Below are 12,970 nucleotides of genomic sequence, written 5' to 3'. Positions count from 1 at the left end.
GGAAGGCATAGACTAGTTTCATCAATAAATCAATTTATTTAAAAGAATATGTTACAATTAATTACACTAAGTGACATTACCAAACAATTTTAGAGTGGTTAGCTGTAGAACAAGGAATGAAAGAAACACTGTTAGCCATTATGTGTCTGTGTATTTTCTCTTCACATTTCTTAAATCACAAATAAAAAATACAAGATACTGCAGTGAAAATACAATTAGAGTTTGTCAAATAAATTAAAAGTGTGCATGGCCTGGGGAAAACTGAAGCCCAGCTCACCGGCTTAAAAAGGGGGCATGATATAAAACCGGGGTCTAATTTAGCAGCTGGCCAAGTGCCTCCAGCCCACAGCACTGCCCTCTTTGCTTGTGCCCTTCCCCAGAACCCTAAGCACCCCCCACTCGAGATTATTGCTGAGGACTGAGCTGCCGCCCCGGGGTGAAGCCTGGCACGGCGCTGGGGGGCAGAGGGGAGGCAGGCAGGTGGTAGGACTGGAATGCGCGAGTTCCGCTGCTGTCTCTCTTCTCTCTCCGAGCACCAGCCACACTGTTCCCCCACCCCTCTTCAAAGGGAAGCTAATGGGACACACTGACTCTGGCAGGGGAATCTAGTGGGGTGCTGGGCTCCAACAGCCCAAATGGTCTCTAAACTGATCCAGCCAGAAAGCACGATGGAGACAAGGGGGCACAGTAGTCCCTCCAGGTCTGGAGACTTTGGGTCAGCCAGGATACAGTCCCCTTGAGGAAAACTGCCTCCTCGGAGCCAGGCCGTAAGGGGGCAAACTCTGAGAGGAGAGAGATGTGTCCCCTCCTGTCAATGCCCTGTACTGCAGCTCCAGGCACTAGGTTTGGAGCTAGAAGGGGATAACCAAAGCTACTAGCCTGGGTGACGACAGGAGAAAACTAGACAGGCCAGGCCTAGGAGCTGCCCTGAGCAGACAGCTGGGCTGAGCTTAGGCAGAGGGCAAGAGGAGGGCAGGAAAATGGAGAGTAGAATAAAAATATAAAGAGCAGAGAGCCCAAAGCATGGCCCAAGGGAATCTTTCTGCAGGGACAGGTTTCTCAGGGCCTGCATTTTTCCCTGATCTATACAAAACTCTGAGCTTTTACCAAAGAGGATAGAAACTGAGCGGTAGAGGGGAGGACAACAGATCAGGAAGACCCTGCTGGCTCTGCTGGGGCAAAGGAGGGGGGGAGGGGAGCCCCTCCATTTTCCATAGACAAACTGCAAAAGAAGACTGGGCAGAGGGCTCCCTGGGCAGAACCCAGGACTGAGAACCATAGCAGGGATTAGGGAGAGGAAGTACAGAACAAGGGGAGGGGGGCGGGGAGGAGTGTCACACTAACACTGCTTCATGCAAAAAAGAGCTTGATCCTATGGAGTCACAGTGACCTCTGCGTGCCGTCCAAGAGGCCTGCTGTGGGAGGAAGGGGGAAAGGTACTGTTGGCCAGGGGCTCCCTCCTTCCCCGTCCTCACTGCAGCTTTTACTGGTACAGCCAGTAGGGGCTGTTTCTAAACAGATTCTGCCAACAGGCCAACCACCCATGTGTGGCGCCCTTGCCCAGTCTCCAAAGCACCGAGTGCGTGCTCTGCCAAAGGAACAGAGTGGCACCCGCTCCAAGGGGCCTCAGACCCAAGGGCACCCTCCCCCCACCTGACACCTCACACCCAGAGGTCAGCAGTGGGAACATTGCACGGACTCCCAGATTTGTCCATTCCTTTCCCAGTCTGAGGGCACAGGGGAAAGCCGCTGCTGTGTTTGCAGTGGGAAAAAGCTGGCGCCAAAAGCCTCTTTGGCGTCTTGGAGTGGGGAAACAGATCTCCTTTCTAGGGCCCTCTGGCTCATTATTAAATTCACTTAAGCCAAAAGAAGCTAATTCTGTATCAAAACTTTCAAATCGGGGATCGCTCTCTGCACCTTTAAACATTGAGCATTCCTACGTTCTGCACTGTGATCCCAACTGGGTTTGGAGAAAGGGAGGGAAGACAGATGTCCTGTATGATGGACAACTGTCCGGGGGCAAGCAGCCGCCAGGGTAACAGAGTGAGAAAGAAAAGTGGCCTCACAATGATCTGCAAAATCAAGTCACCAAAACAGAAACTTCAAACCACCCCGCCACTGCTCAGTGGAGTGACTAAACCTGGTACGGTGGCCTCCCAGTTAGACAAAGCCAAAGACGCCACCCAGTGGAGGTTTTGTGTAGAGAGTGGAGAAGGGAAAAAGAAAAGAAGGCTCGTGGATGTGTTTCAGCAGCATTAGAGTCTGACTTCGAGCTCCCAGTGCAGTATCTACAGAGCCTGCCTGAGAGTGTTGCCCCAGCTGGTGAGCCCGGCCCCCCAGGCCCTGAGGTGCAGCTCTTAGGGCTTAAAATCCCAACATGAGATGCCAGCTGGTAAGCCTGGCCCCCCAGGCCCTGGGTGCAGCTCTTGGGTCTCAAAATCCCAAGGTGAGATGAGGAACTCTTTGAGAGACAGAAAGGCTTTCCTTCAGTCTCCTTTTCATTAGAAGTTGAGATCCAACCCAAACCGACCATATCCCTACTGGTCCTTCCTGGGTCCTCAGCTGGCTTGGATGGGCACTGGTTTGGCTGGCCCAGACCACTGACTAAATTTCCCCAAGGCCTTGGGGACACTGTCAGATTCCTCCCCAACACAGCTGTTTAAGGAAGTCACAGAGAATGTAATGGTTATGGATGGTTACTGGTCAGGAATGGAGTGGGGAAAAGCTTAGGTATACAGGGTATTCCTTCCTTCCTTTCCCCTAAGTCCAATCTTTGTGCCTAAAGGTATTGGCTTTAACTCTGGTCCCTAGTACTCTGCCTGCTTCAGAAGGAGAAATGGGAAATGACAACCATGAAATGTTTCAGGTTCCTGTGGCATCAACCTCCTGAGCCCACCTCTCCCCTCCATTCTAGGTCAGTGGAGAGCACACAAGGGGCCCTCGGGAAGCAAGAAGGAGATGGGGAGTGTGGCTAGAAAGCCGTGAGTGGGAGAGCTGGGCCAGGAAAGCTGTCTTGGAATCGAGGACCACACCAAGTCTTCAGACTCTCCCTGCAGATCTGCAAGTCTTGCTGCCCTTGAGAAACACGCCTCGGTCTCCTCCCAGCAGCTTCTTGGAAGATAAAGAAACTATGCTCCTTGCTCCTCAGACTCTATGCCAACCCATAAGCCAGAATCTTCACTCAATACAAAAAAGGGGGAAAAAAACCCAAGCAGGTTGTAAACTTTTCGAGTCCTTCATGAGGAGAGGTATTTTCCCAGTAAAATATTTTTTTTTTCCTTTTTAAAGTTTGTTTCAAAATAAAGAGAGCAAGAGAGAAGTCATGAATTCTAGTGAAAGGTGTGTAAAAACACAAGCTAAAAAAGGTACTGCCATCAATATGAAATTTAAAAAGAAATATATATATGTATATACGTGCAGCTAATTTGTGTATATATAATTTTTACATACATACATATATATGTCTGAACAGTGCAAATGGATGGAGTTCATAGTTCCAGTTTTAAAAATATAGTACAAGGAGAGTCTGTTGGTGTGAGGCCCAGGTGAGAGGATAAAGACACCTTTGGCGCGTGGTTGGGTTTAATTTCCTGTCTGAACTCAGCTGCTCCCGGTGCGGACCAATCTGTCGTTCTCTACCAGCTCAATTCCAGAGACATGAAACTCAGAGGGATTATTAATAGTATTTAGTTTAGGGCTTTTGAACATAATGACTTTTTTTCCTTTTTCTCTTCTTTTGTGTTAATGGTTACTCTGACACAGGAGACGGAAGGGGTGAGAGGATGAGGGTGAAGAGGAGGGGTGAGGGAAGGCTAGGTGGCCACATCCCTCTGCTGTGACCTCGCCATCCGGAAAATGTTCTGAAAGGAAAACAGAAAACAGTCACTGGGAAGCCTGAGGTATCTGCATCTCTCCCCTTCTGGAGGCCAGCCTCAGACAGACACACAGACGCATGGCTGGATGACTCCACCTCACTGGCCTCCACCTCTGCTACAACTTCCCATGTGGAAGCATAGCCTTTTAGACCCAGAGAGGAGCTTAACTATTAATAATCTGGTTCAGCCTTCCCATTTTACAGATGAGAAAACTGAGATCTAGGGGAGGCTTACTTGCCCAACACTGCAGGGAGAAAAAATGCTGGGAGAGAATCGTCGTCTGATTCTCAGAGCCCGGTGTTCTATACCAAGAATTTGAATTTCATGTTCTTGACTTTACCTTCTGAACTTCAGAAACATTTTCTTTGAGTATAAGTAGCTAATTATTCAGAATCTTCCGAATTCTCCAGCACTGGCATAAGGACAGCAGTAAAGCAATAGTGGAAACCTTCCCACACACATGCATTCCTGGTTAGCCCCGACGGGCACTGTCAGGAGTCATCTAGTCAGAACAGCTAAAACTGGGGACAGCTGCCCTTCTGGGTCAGGAACAACATAGGCAGTGATTGGATTAAAAAACAAAAACAAAAACCAGGCAGAGGAGGGTCCATGAAGTCACAGGAGGTGGAACAGCCTGCAGCCAACAGCTACCCTCTAGACAGAGGAAGAAGCAGGGCTTTTCTCGTATAGTCTATTCAGCATCCAAAGGCTGGAAGAATAACCAGTCTCTAACTAGTATTCCTAGAAAGACAGATGGAGGTGAGGGTCCCGGGTATCTGGCCACAGGCCTATCATTTTAAACAATAAAAGATGAAAAGGCCAATTCAAGATTGCTTCGAATTACCTCTTTTCTCCACTTGAGCTCACAGAACACCCTCTCGAAGCATTCGTGCATATAATTAAACTGAAAAACAAAACAAAAAACATAACAAAAACAAGATAGTGACGCTGACTTCTTATGACCCACCGGGCACCACAGGGCCATGCCTCTGAACCCATGCCCCCAGTCTCCCCACCTTCTCAACCTTGCCGAGCACAAGAACCCCTTCACTAGTCTGGGGCCCCTCCTAGTGGCAGCTGTGAGTCAGGCGGGAAGTGAAGCTGCCACTCCCAGTCTGTCCTCAGGACAGCCAGGAAGAACCTGGGGCTCTAAGGCTCAAAGACAACTGCTATGGCTGCAGCCCTCCCCATTTACGCGCTCAGCTGGAGAACATCAAACCCAATATACTTTCCCAAGAGTGCTTCCGGTCTACCACTCACATATGGTGTGAAGATTTTAACCCATCGAGGCTTCTTCTCTCCTCGCGCATACTCGAAGCAGAAGGCCATTCCTTCTTCATCCGTATCCCATCGCTGCATCTCGTCCCATTCAAATGCTATTACCTGGTTCTAAACGACCAAGAACAGTGTTAAGTCTGAGAATGCTGGGCACCTGAGCTGAGATGGTTCTGGGCCAGACAGCAGAAGACAAGGGAGTGAGTGTCTGCATCATGTCAATAAGACTGAGGGAAGAATGAGTCCATGTGAGCAGCCAGGAAGGTGAGGATCCTTGTGGACCCAGTGCTGATTTACCTGCCCTATCACCATAGTATGGATTTCATCTCCCCTCCTGACAGGAACGAAACCAGAGTGAGTGGGTAAGTGGCAGTGTCCCCAGTGCTCCCAGCCCTGGCCCCATGCTGAACTGTCACCTCCAGCTGTCCTTCTTCAGTGCAGGCATGCAGTTTAAAGTGCGTGATGCTGATGGCTGTGATAACGTGCCCCTTCCTCCTGGAGTCACAGGCGCAGTGGGGGAAGATGATTTCATTGTAGCCCTCACAAGTCCTCAGCATGTTGAGATACTGGAAAAAAAAAAAAAAAAGGTGTGTGTGTCTGTGCGTGTGTGCGTGTGTAACAGGGTTACTACGGAACTAAACCACCACGAACAGCTGCTGGGATGTCACCACAGAAAGAACAAAGAGAATCCTCTCACCCAGCAACCTGAAGACCGTGCTCTGGTCTCACAGCATGACTAGCTCTAAGAAGGGCCAGGACTCCAAGCCTATTCTTTGTTCCACTTCCAGCCCCACCTCCTTTCTCTGCCTCAAAAAGTACACAAACGAAGTCAGAAGAGGTCCTGTGACCAAGACCCGTATGTGGAGAGGGGAACTCACAAGGCTGTTTAGGCTGCCCCTCCTTTCACTAGCATCCAGGAAGGGAATCAAACGGATCTACATGACTGAGTAAAGGGAGCTCATGTCTCCTCACAAATCAAAAGTTACAAGGACCTCAGTGACGAGGAGTAAGCTACCCTCAAATCCCATACTCATAACATGTTTAAGCCAGTCATTTTACAGAAACCCAGAGTCACAGGAGACTTGCTGAAGGTCATGAGTAATAGTAAGTGGCACAGCCAGGATTAGAAGCTAGGTTTAATTTCATGGCCACTGGTCCTTTCTCTATCGCCAACTAGGCCCCAAATCAGCACCACCATCCCCTGATCTCCAGTACACATGCCTCCTTAAAAATCATGTGGACCAAAATCGAGTGGCATATATGACCCTCAAAGGTACAATGCTACAAGACTGATTCAGAGAGGACTTTAACTCAGCTCTCTGTCCTTTCTCCTCTACAGTGAAGACTGGCCTCTCTTTCACTCAACTCACTATTTTGAGTTGAGATGGGAGAGTAAAAGATGAGTGGGAAGGAGAGTAGAAGAGAAATAAGGAAAAGATGATTAAAAAAAAAAAAAAAGACACATGGACTCTGAGCCGGTTTCTCCTTAGGGACTGACTAGGAAATAAGTAAAGAACTTTGAGTCCCTGCACCCTCAGCTGCCCAGCACACAGGCCAACAGGGCGCACTAGGAACATGTGGGGAGTGTTGGAGAGAAGACAGAGGCACAGCACCCTAGCTGATTTCAGCTAGATGGGCAGGGAGACTGGAACACATTGGAGGGTCACCTTTTGCCCAAGAAAGAAGAGACCAAGGGACCTAGGTACAAAAAGGGCCCTGGGCAACCGGCAGCTCTAGTACCAATGAGTGGCACTAAAGACGGTCACTACTGCCCCAGAGATGGTCTGGGAGGACTTAAGGACCTAGGGAAAAATCACACCACATACTCCCTTTCCTACCTTGTACTTATTTCTGTTTAGGTAAAATAATGGCAACCTTGAAGGGGAAACATTATAAAAGGACAGCAAGAACACAGCGACAGGATCAATTCAGAAGTGCCACAATAACTGACTTGCTTTTCTCAGTTCTCCTTCCTTCTGTTCCACTCCTCCACCCCCTATCTCATCACCCTTCCTGTACCAGGGAGAAAAGTAGCCACTGCTTGGGCCTGCCAGTGGCACTATGAACAAAAAATATCTCTGGCCAGGGACAGGCAGTGCCACAGAATAGAACTCTTCTGGGGTTGAGACAGGAAGCAGTACGAGGAGTGGTCAGGAGCCTGGGCTCAGACCACCCTGGGCTTGAATCCTGGCTCCACCACTTCCTGACTCTGTCACCTTGGATGAGGCACTTGCACTCCAGCCAAATTACTAACTCCCAGGAGCTCTAGTTTCCTCTTCTATAAAAAGAAAAGAATAACAGCACCTACATCACACAGTTACTTGTGACCATTAAAGTATTTAGCACAGTACTTAGTACATAATTAGGTATTCAATAAAGGATAGCTTAAAAAAATAATTTTAAAGGCTCCATTATCCCTAGCCAGAAGGCTCAACTATTTTCTCTCCAGGGAAAAGCGCATGCGAGTGAGACGGATGAAACAGGAGTGGTAGAGAGCAGAAGGTTGCTGCAACTGATTAATGGGTACTTGGGGGGCTAAATGGACTATTCTTCCAACTTCCTTACATACTTGAAATTCTCTACAATAAAATATTAAAGGCAAAGAGAAGAGTCCCTGCATGCCAGTGCTCAATCCAAGGCGCCCCCCTAACACAGTCATGGGGAAATTTCTGTGTGCTCAACAAGCAGCAGGTACCGCTCAAAGGGGCTCAGGGAGGCGCCTGCGTGGCACAGTAGGTTAAGTGTCTGCCTCTTGATTTCCGCTCAGGTCATGACCTCACAGTGTGTGATACTGAGCCCTGAGTAAGGCTCTCTCTCTCAAAATAAATAAATAAAATTTAAAAAGAAAAGAAAGAAAACAGATTTCAAAATTGCTTTAAAAAAAAAAAAAAGGGTGCTTAGGACCTCTGCAAACGCTGGAAGGTGTCACGCAGCCTTGAGACTGGTTCTGCTCACGTCCTTTACCAAAAAAGCCTTATGTATAACACATTTCCTAAGAGTTCTCCTCTTTAAGAGGCATCACTACTGCTCTAAAAGTTATCTCTGGAGCACCTGGGTGGTTCAGTTGGTTAAGCGTCTGACTTTGGCTCAGGTCATGATCTCACAGTTCGTGAGTTCGAGCCCCGCTTCGGGCTCTGGGCTGACAGCTCAGAGCCTGGAACCTGCTTCAGATTCTGTGTCTCCTTCCCTCTCCCCTGTCCCTCCCCACTCATGCTCTCTATCTCTCTCTCAAAAATAAATATTAAAAAAAGTATTTCCGCCTTATTCCTAATGGGGAGCTTGACTTTATTTATTAAAAAGAGAAACATGCAAAGGGAGGGATTAGGAAAAGACACCAGGTGAGAGGCCTGGTGCTCAGCATACCCTGAACTCTCTGTGACTCTGTAAGTTACTCTGCCTAGGGGCTTCCCCCTGCCATCTGGAAATAAAGGACACTGCTGTCAGCTTCTTTTCCCTGTGACAGCAAAGAACACATGCTTTGAAGCAAGACAGAAACAGGTTCAACTTCTAGTTCCACTTCTGATAAGCAATATGATCTTAGGTAAGAATCGTGATCTCTCAGAATCCACTTCTCCTCTGTAAAGTGGGGATAACACCTACATGGTTGTTATCAGGAGGAAATGAGAACACACATACTGTGTCTGGCATAGTACCAGGCACATAGTATGTGCCCCTCTCTCTCACCTTTGAATCAAAACACTGATTTATCCCTCCATATTCAAGAATGTAATAGTCCTTGAAAGCAAAAGACCTTCAGAGGACTTCCTTTTTTTTTTTACATTTTATTTATTTTTGATAGAGACAGAACACAAGTGGGGTAGGGGCAGAGAGAGACGGAGACGCAGAATGTGAAGCAGGCTCCAGGCTCCGAGCTGTCAGCACAGAGCCCAACACGGGGCTTGAACTCACAAACTGCGAGATCACGACCTGAGCCAAAGTCAGACGCTCAACCAACTGAGCCACCCAGGCGCCCCCAGAGGACTTCCTAATAGCATTAAGTTCTAAAAATAACCTGAGTGGAATTTGGTGACAAGACAGAGAGGTAAAGTCTCATTTGGGAAATATAAGGTTTTCAAAGATTCTCAGGTCAGGCAGTACTTCTCAGTTTTAGACAAAGTTCTACATTCCTAGATTTGCACAAAGTGTATAGAGAAGAAATATTTAAATTTTTACATACATCCAAAGGTTGTTTGGTTTTTTTTTTTTGAGTTTATTTATTTATTTTGAGAGAGTGTGTGAGCAGGGGAGGGGGAGAGAGAGAGAGAGAGAGCAGTGGAGAATCCTAAGCAGGCTCCGCACTGTCAGCACAGAGTCTGAAGTGGGGCTCAAACTCATAAACCATGAGATCATGACCTGAGCCCGAAACCAAGAGTTGGATGCTTAAGAGCTACCCAGGCGCCCTCTACATACATCCAAAGTTTCTTTTTTTTTTTTAATTTTTTTTTTTAACGTTTATTTATTTTTGAGACAGAGAGAGACAGAGCATGAATGGGGGAGGGGCAGAGAGAGAGGGAGACACAGAATCCGAAACAGGCTCCAAGCTCTGAGTGGTCAGCACAGAGCCCGACGCAGGGCTCAAACTCACAGACCGCGAGATCATGACCTGAGCTGAAGTCGGAGGCTTAACCGACTGAGCCACCCAGGCGCCCCCATCCAAAGTTTCTAAAAGAAGAGTGAATTTTTGTTTTCAACCACATTTATTAAAGTTATATATTTAAAACACAGAATTGTCCTGTCCATTCTCCTTTCTTATTAAGTTTTGACTGGCTAAATATGTATCCTATACTATCTTCCTTGATCCACGTATCATTTAGATGAGGACCCACATTAGGCCAGAGGTGAGGAAAAGTATAGCACAGGACATCTTATAAATGTTCAGTGTTCAGCAAGATAAGTAAATATAGAAACAGGACAATTATTAAAGCAGAGACTCAGTACTTAACAGAATAAATACTTTAGGTTGAGTGGGTTGAGATCCATTCTAGAGAACTCTCTGTTCTCCCAAGCAACCTACTAAGAATCAAACCAGGTCTAAAACTGAAATAAGGGCTTGAAGGGAACCTCAGGAGCCAACTCTCCCAAGCCCCTAGAATAGCGATTCTGAAGCAACTAAAGTTTTAGAATCACTAGGGTGCTTCTGTAAAAATCTTTACAAAGATTCCTAGGTCCTACCCAAGATTTTGGCTTAGTAAATGTGAGATGGGGGTCCAGAAAGCTGCATCTTAAGTAGGTTTCACAAGTGACTCCCATGTAATTGAGGTGAGGACCACACTTTGAAAAACACGGACTTTCACATATATTGCCTTGTGTGAAATCTTAATTAAAAGTCATATTGAGAGGGGCGCCTGGGTGGCTCAGTCAGTTAAGCGTCTGACTTCACTCAAGTCATGATCTCATGGTCCATGAGTTCGAGTCCCAAGTTGGGCTCTGTGCCAACAGCTCAGAGCCTGGAGCCTGCTTTGGATTCTGTGTCTCCCTCTTTCTCTCTGCCCCTCCCCTGCTCATGCTCTGTCTCTGTCTCTGTCTCTCTCTTAAAAATACATATTTTTTAAAATAAAAAAATTATATTGAGAAACACTAACAGAAATTTTTTTGTCAGTTTAACAATGATAAATATCAGGCCACTTAAATACAAGAAAACCGTAAGTTATACACGTCTACTGTTTGTGTGAGAGTCAAAAAAAAAAAAAAGAAAAAGAAACAAAATCTCTCTTGTATATTATATTCTCAACCATCCAAATTTGAGATTCAATCTACCTTTGTAAATAAGTAGAAAACAAAACCATTTTTTTTATCACACTGGGAATGTTTAAGAATTTTGGGAGTTTTTGTCAAGATTCTACTTGACAGCTGGCAATCTGAACATCCTCATTTTAAAGAAAAGAAACTAAAACTGAGAAGTCTGTTGAATTGTTGGAGGCCTCCCAGTAATTTGGCAACTAACAGTGATTTGGCCTAATCTTAGGCCTATCAATCATATTAAGTTGCTACAGATAATGGAGTCAAGGTGTATGGGCTTGGAAGGGTCCATCTGAGTTGGAAGTTTCAATGTACTGAACATGACCGCTGGCTAGGCTAATGTCTTTGAACACTAATACTTGAATACACTGAATACAATTTAAACTTTTCAAACTCTGGTGGGACTTTATATAAAATCTGATTGCAGTATTATGGGGCTAGTACACACTTGTTTGTTGGCACTAGGTTTTTAAGATAATAGAATTCCATTAATGTTTAAGCATATCTTATACTCATTCCAATGACCCAAAAGGAAAACATCAACTGTACTCAGTTCTTAACTGAGTGATAACAAGATACAAACTTGAGTCTAAAAGTAATTTTGTAATAGATTACCATGCTTGTTAAATTCAGATTTTCTATATATTGCCACAGAACAACCCAAATCTACTTATATATTTTTTAGCACTTTGTACTGTGTCTGGCACACACTCAGTACTCAACAAATATTTTTAGTTGGATACATATATGGAAGTTATTGTGTTTGAAGTACTATATGTACAAAGAAACAATATATATCCCATACTGTCATTATCAGTAGCCCTTATGAAATTACTTTGATTTGCCGCCTTTGGCAAAGGCAAAGATATATTTCAGAGACTGATGATCCTTCAGTATTTGGTCCTTTTCGTCAAAAAGATGCAGAAGTGCTGATCAGAATCATGCACTAATATACAGAAGACAATGCCATGATCTTTAAGAACAGGTGGAAATCGAGTTTTAAAAGTCTGTTTCTCACATAGTAAAATTGCCTTTACCAAAATTCTGCCAAGACCTATTTAAAAGATTTTTGTGTCTATTCTAGCCTGCTGGGATGCAGAACACTGATAAATGGTTCCCTCATCTCTGGCAGTTTTCTAAGGCAAACAGATTTATTACTTTTTGTCATATAAGTGATAAAATAACTATCTAGACATAAGATTAGGGGCTGAGTTCAATGGCTGACTTGTTTGCATTCTTATTCCAACCCAATTAATTTAGATAGAGAATGTTCCCGCATAAAAAATGCACACAGAGAGGGTACAAAAGAAATTCAAGTGACCTATCAGAATCATCACGAATACAGTAATTGTCTTGTGAGAAACCATGAAAAATTATAATTGGAAAAGTTTCAACTATATGTGAATTTGCAAAGAAAGAAAATTTAAAATGCTATGAGTGAAAGTTTTTATAAGCATAGCGTCCCTTACAAAATTTTTTTTGACAATTTCCATCCCTGTATTTATGGCAGGTGCAAATTGAAAAATAATTTTATTTTATTTTTTAAGTTTATTTTAAGTTTGTATTTTAAGTTTATTTATTTATTTTGAGAGGGAGAGAGAGAACCCCAAGCAGGCTCTGCACTGCCAGTGTGGAGCCCGACACAGGGCTCAAACTCATGAACGGTGAGATCATGACCTAAGCTGAAATCAAGAGGTGGATACTAAACCAACTGAGCCACTCAGGTGCTCCTGAAAACTAATTTTAAAACATTTACAGGGGGGGGAAACAAAAACAAAAACAAAACATTTAGGCACTACTATAGGCAGCACCCCCTCAGCACTCTGTGATGATGAAAATGTTCTGTATCTGAGCTGTCCCGATATGGTAGGTACTTACTCAACACTTGAAATGAGGCTGGCACATCTGAGGAACTGGATTTTAAACTTTATTTAATTTAAATGAGTTTAAAATTAAACTTAAATAGCCACATGATGCTAGTAGCATCTATCAAATCAAACAGCACACATATCACACTAACCAAAGACACTACTGAGCATTTTAAGCAACTGTAGAGAAGGAAGTTGTAAAGACAATTTTGT

The 12,970-nt window shown here is 44.9% G+C and overlaps 1 protein-coding gene across 1 annotated transcript in view; it reads right to left on the bottom strand.

Moving 5' to 3' along the window:
- Positions 1 to 13: 13 nt before the first annotated feature.
- SNX27 (sorting nexin 27) overlaps positions 14 to 12,970 on the bottom strand; it is a 69,867-nt gene continuing 56,910 nt past the window's right edge. The window contains exons 9-12 of the mRNA XM_042953990.1: positions 5,567 to 5,716; positions 5,136 to 5,264; positions 4,720 to 4,779; positions 14 to 3,860 (exon numbers count right to left, since the gene is read on the bottom strand). Of these exons, the coding sequence (XP_042809924.1) occupies positions 3,813 to 3,860; positions 4,720 to 4,779; positions 5,136 to 5,264; positions 5,567 to 5,716 (387 nt within the window). The 3' untranslated portion in view covers positions 14 to 3,812. The remainder of the gene's footprint in view (positions 3,861 to 4,719; positions 4,780 to 5,135; positions 5,265 to 5,566; positions 5,717 to 12,970) is intronic.

Source organism: Panthera leo, chromosome C1 (genome assembly GCF_018350215.1).
Source record: "Panthera leo isolate Ple1 chromosome C1, P.leo_Ple1_pat1.1, whole genome shotgun sequence".
NCBI lineage: Eukaryota > Metazoa > Chordata > Mammalia > Carnivora > Felidae > Panthera > Panthera leo.
This window is presented reverse-complemented; position numbering and strand designations above follow the sequence as displayed.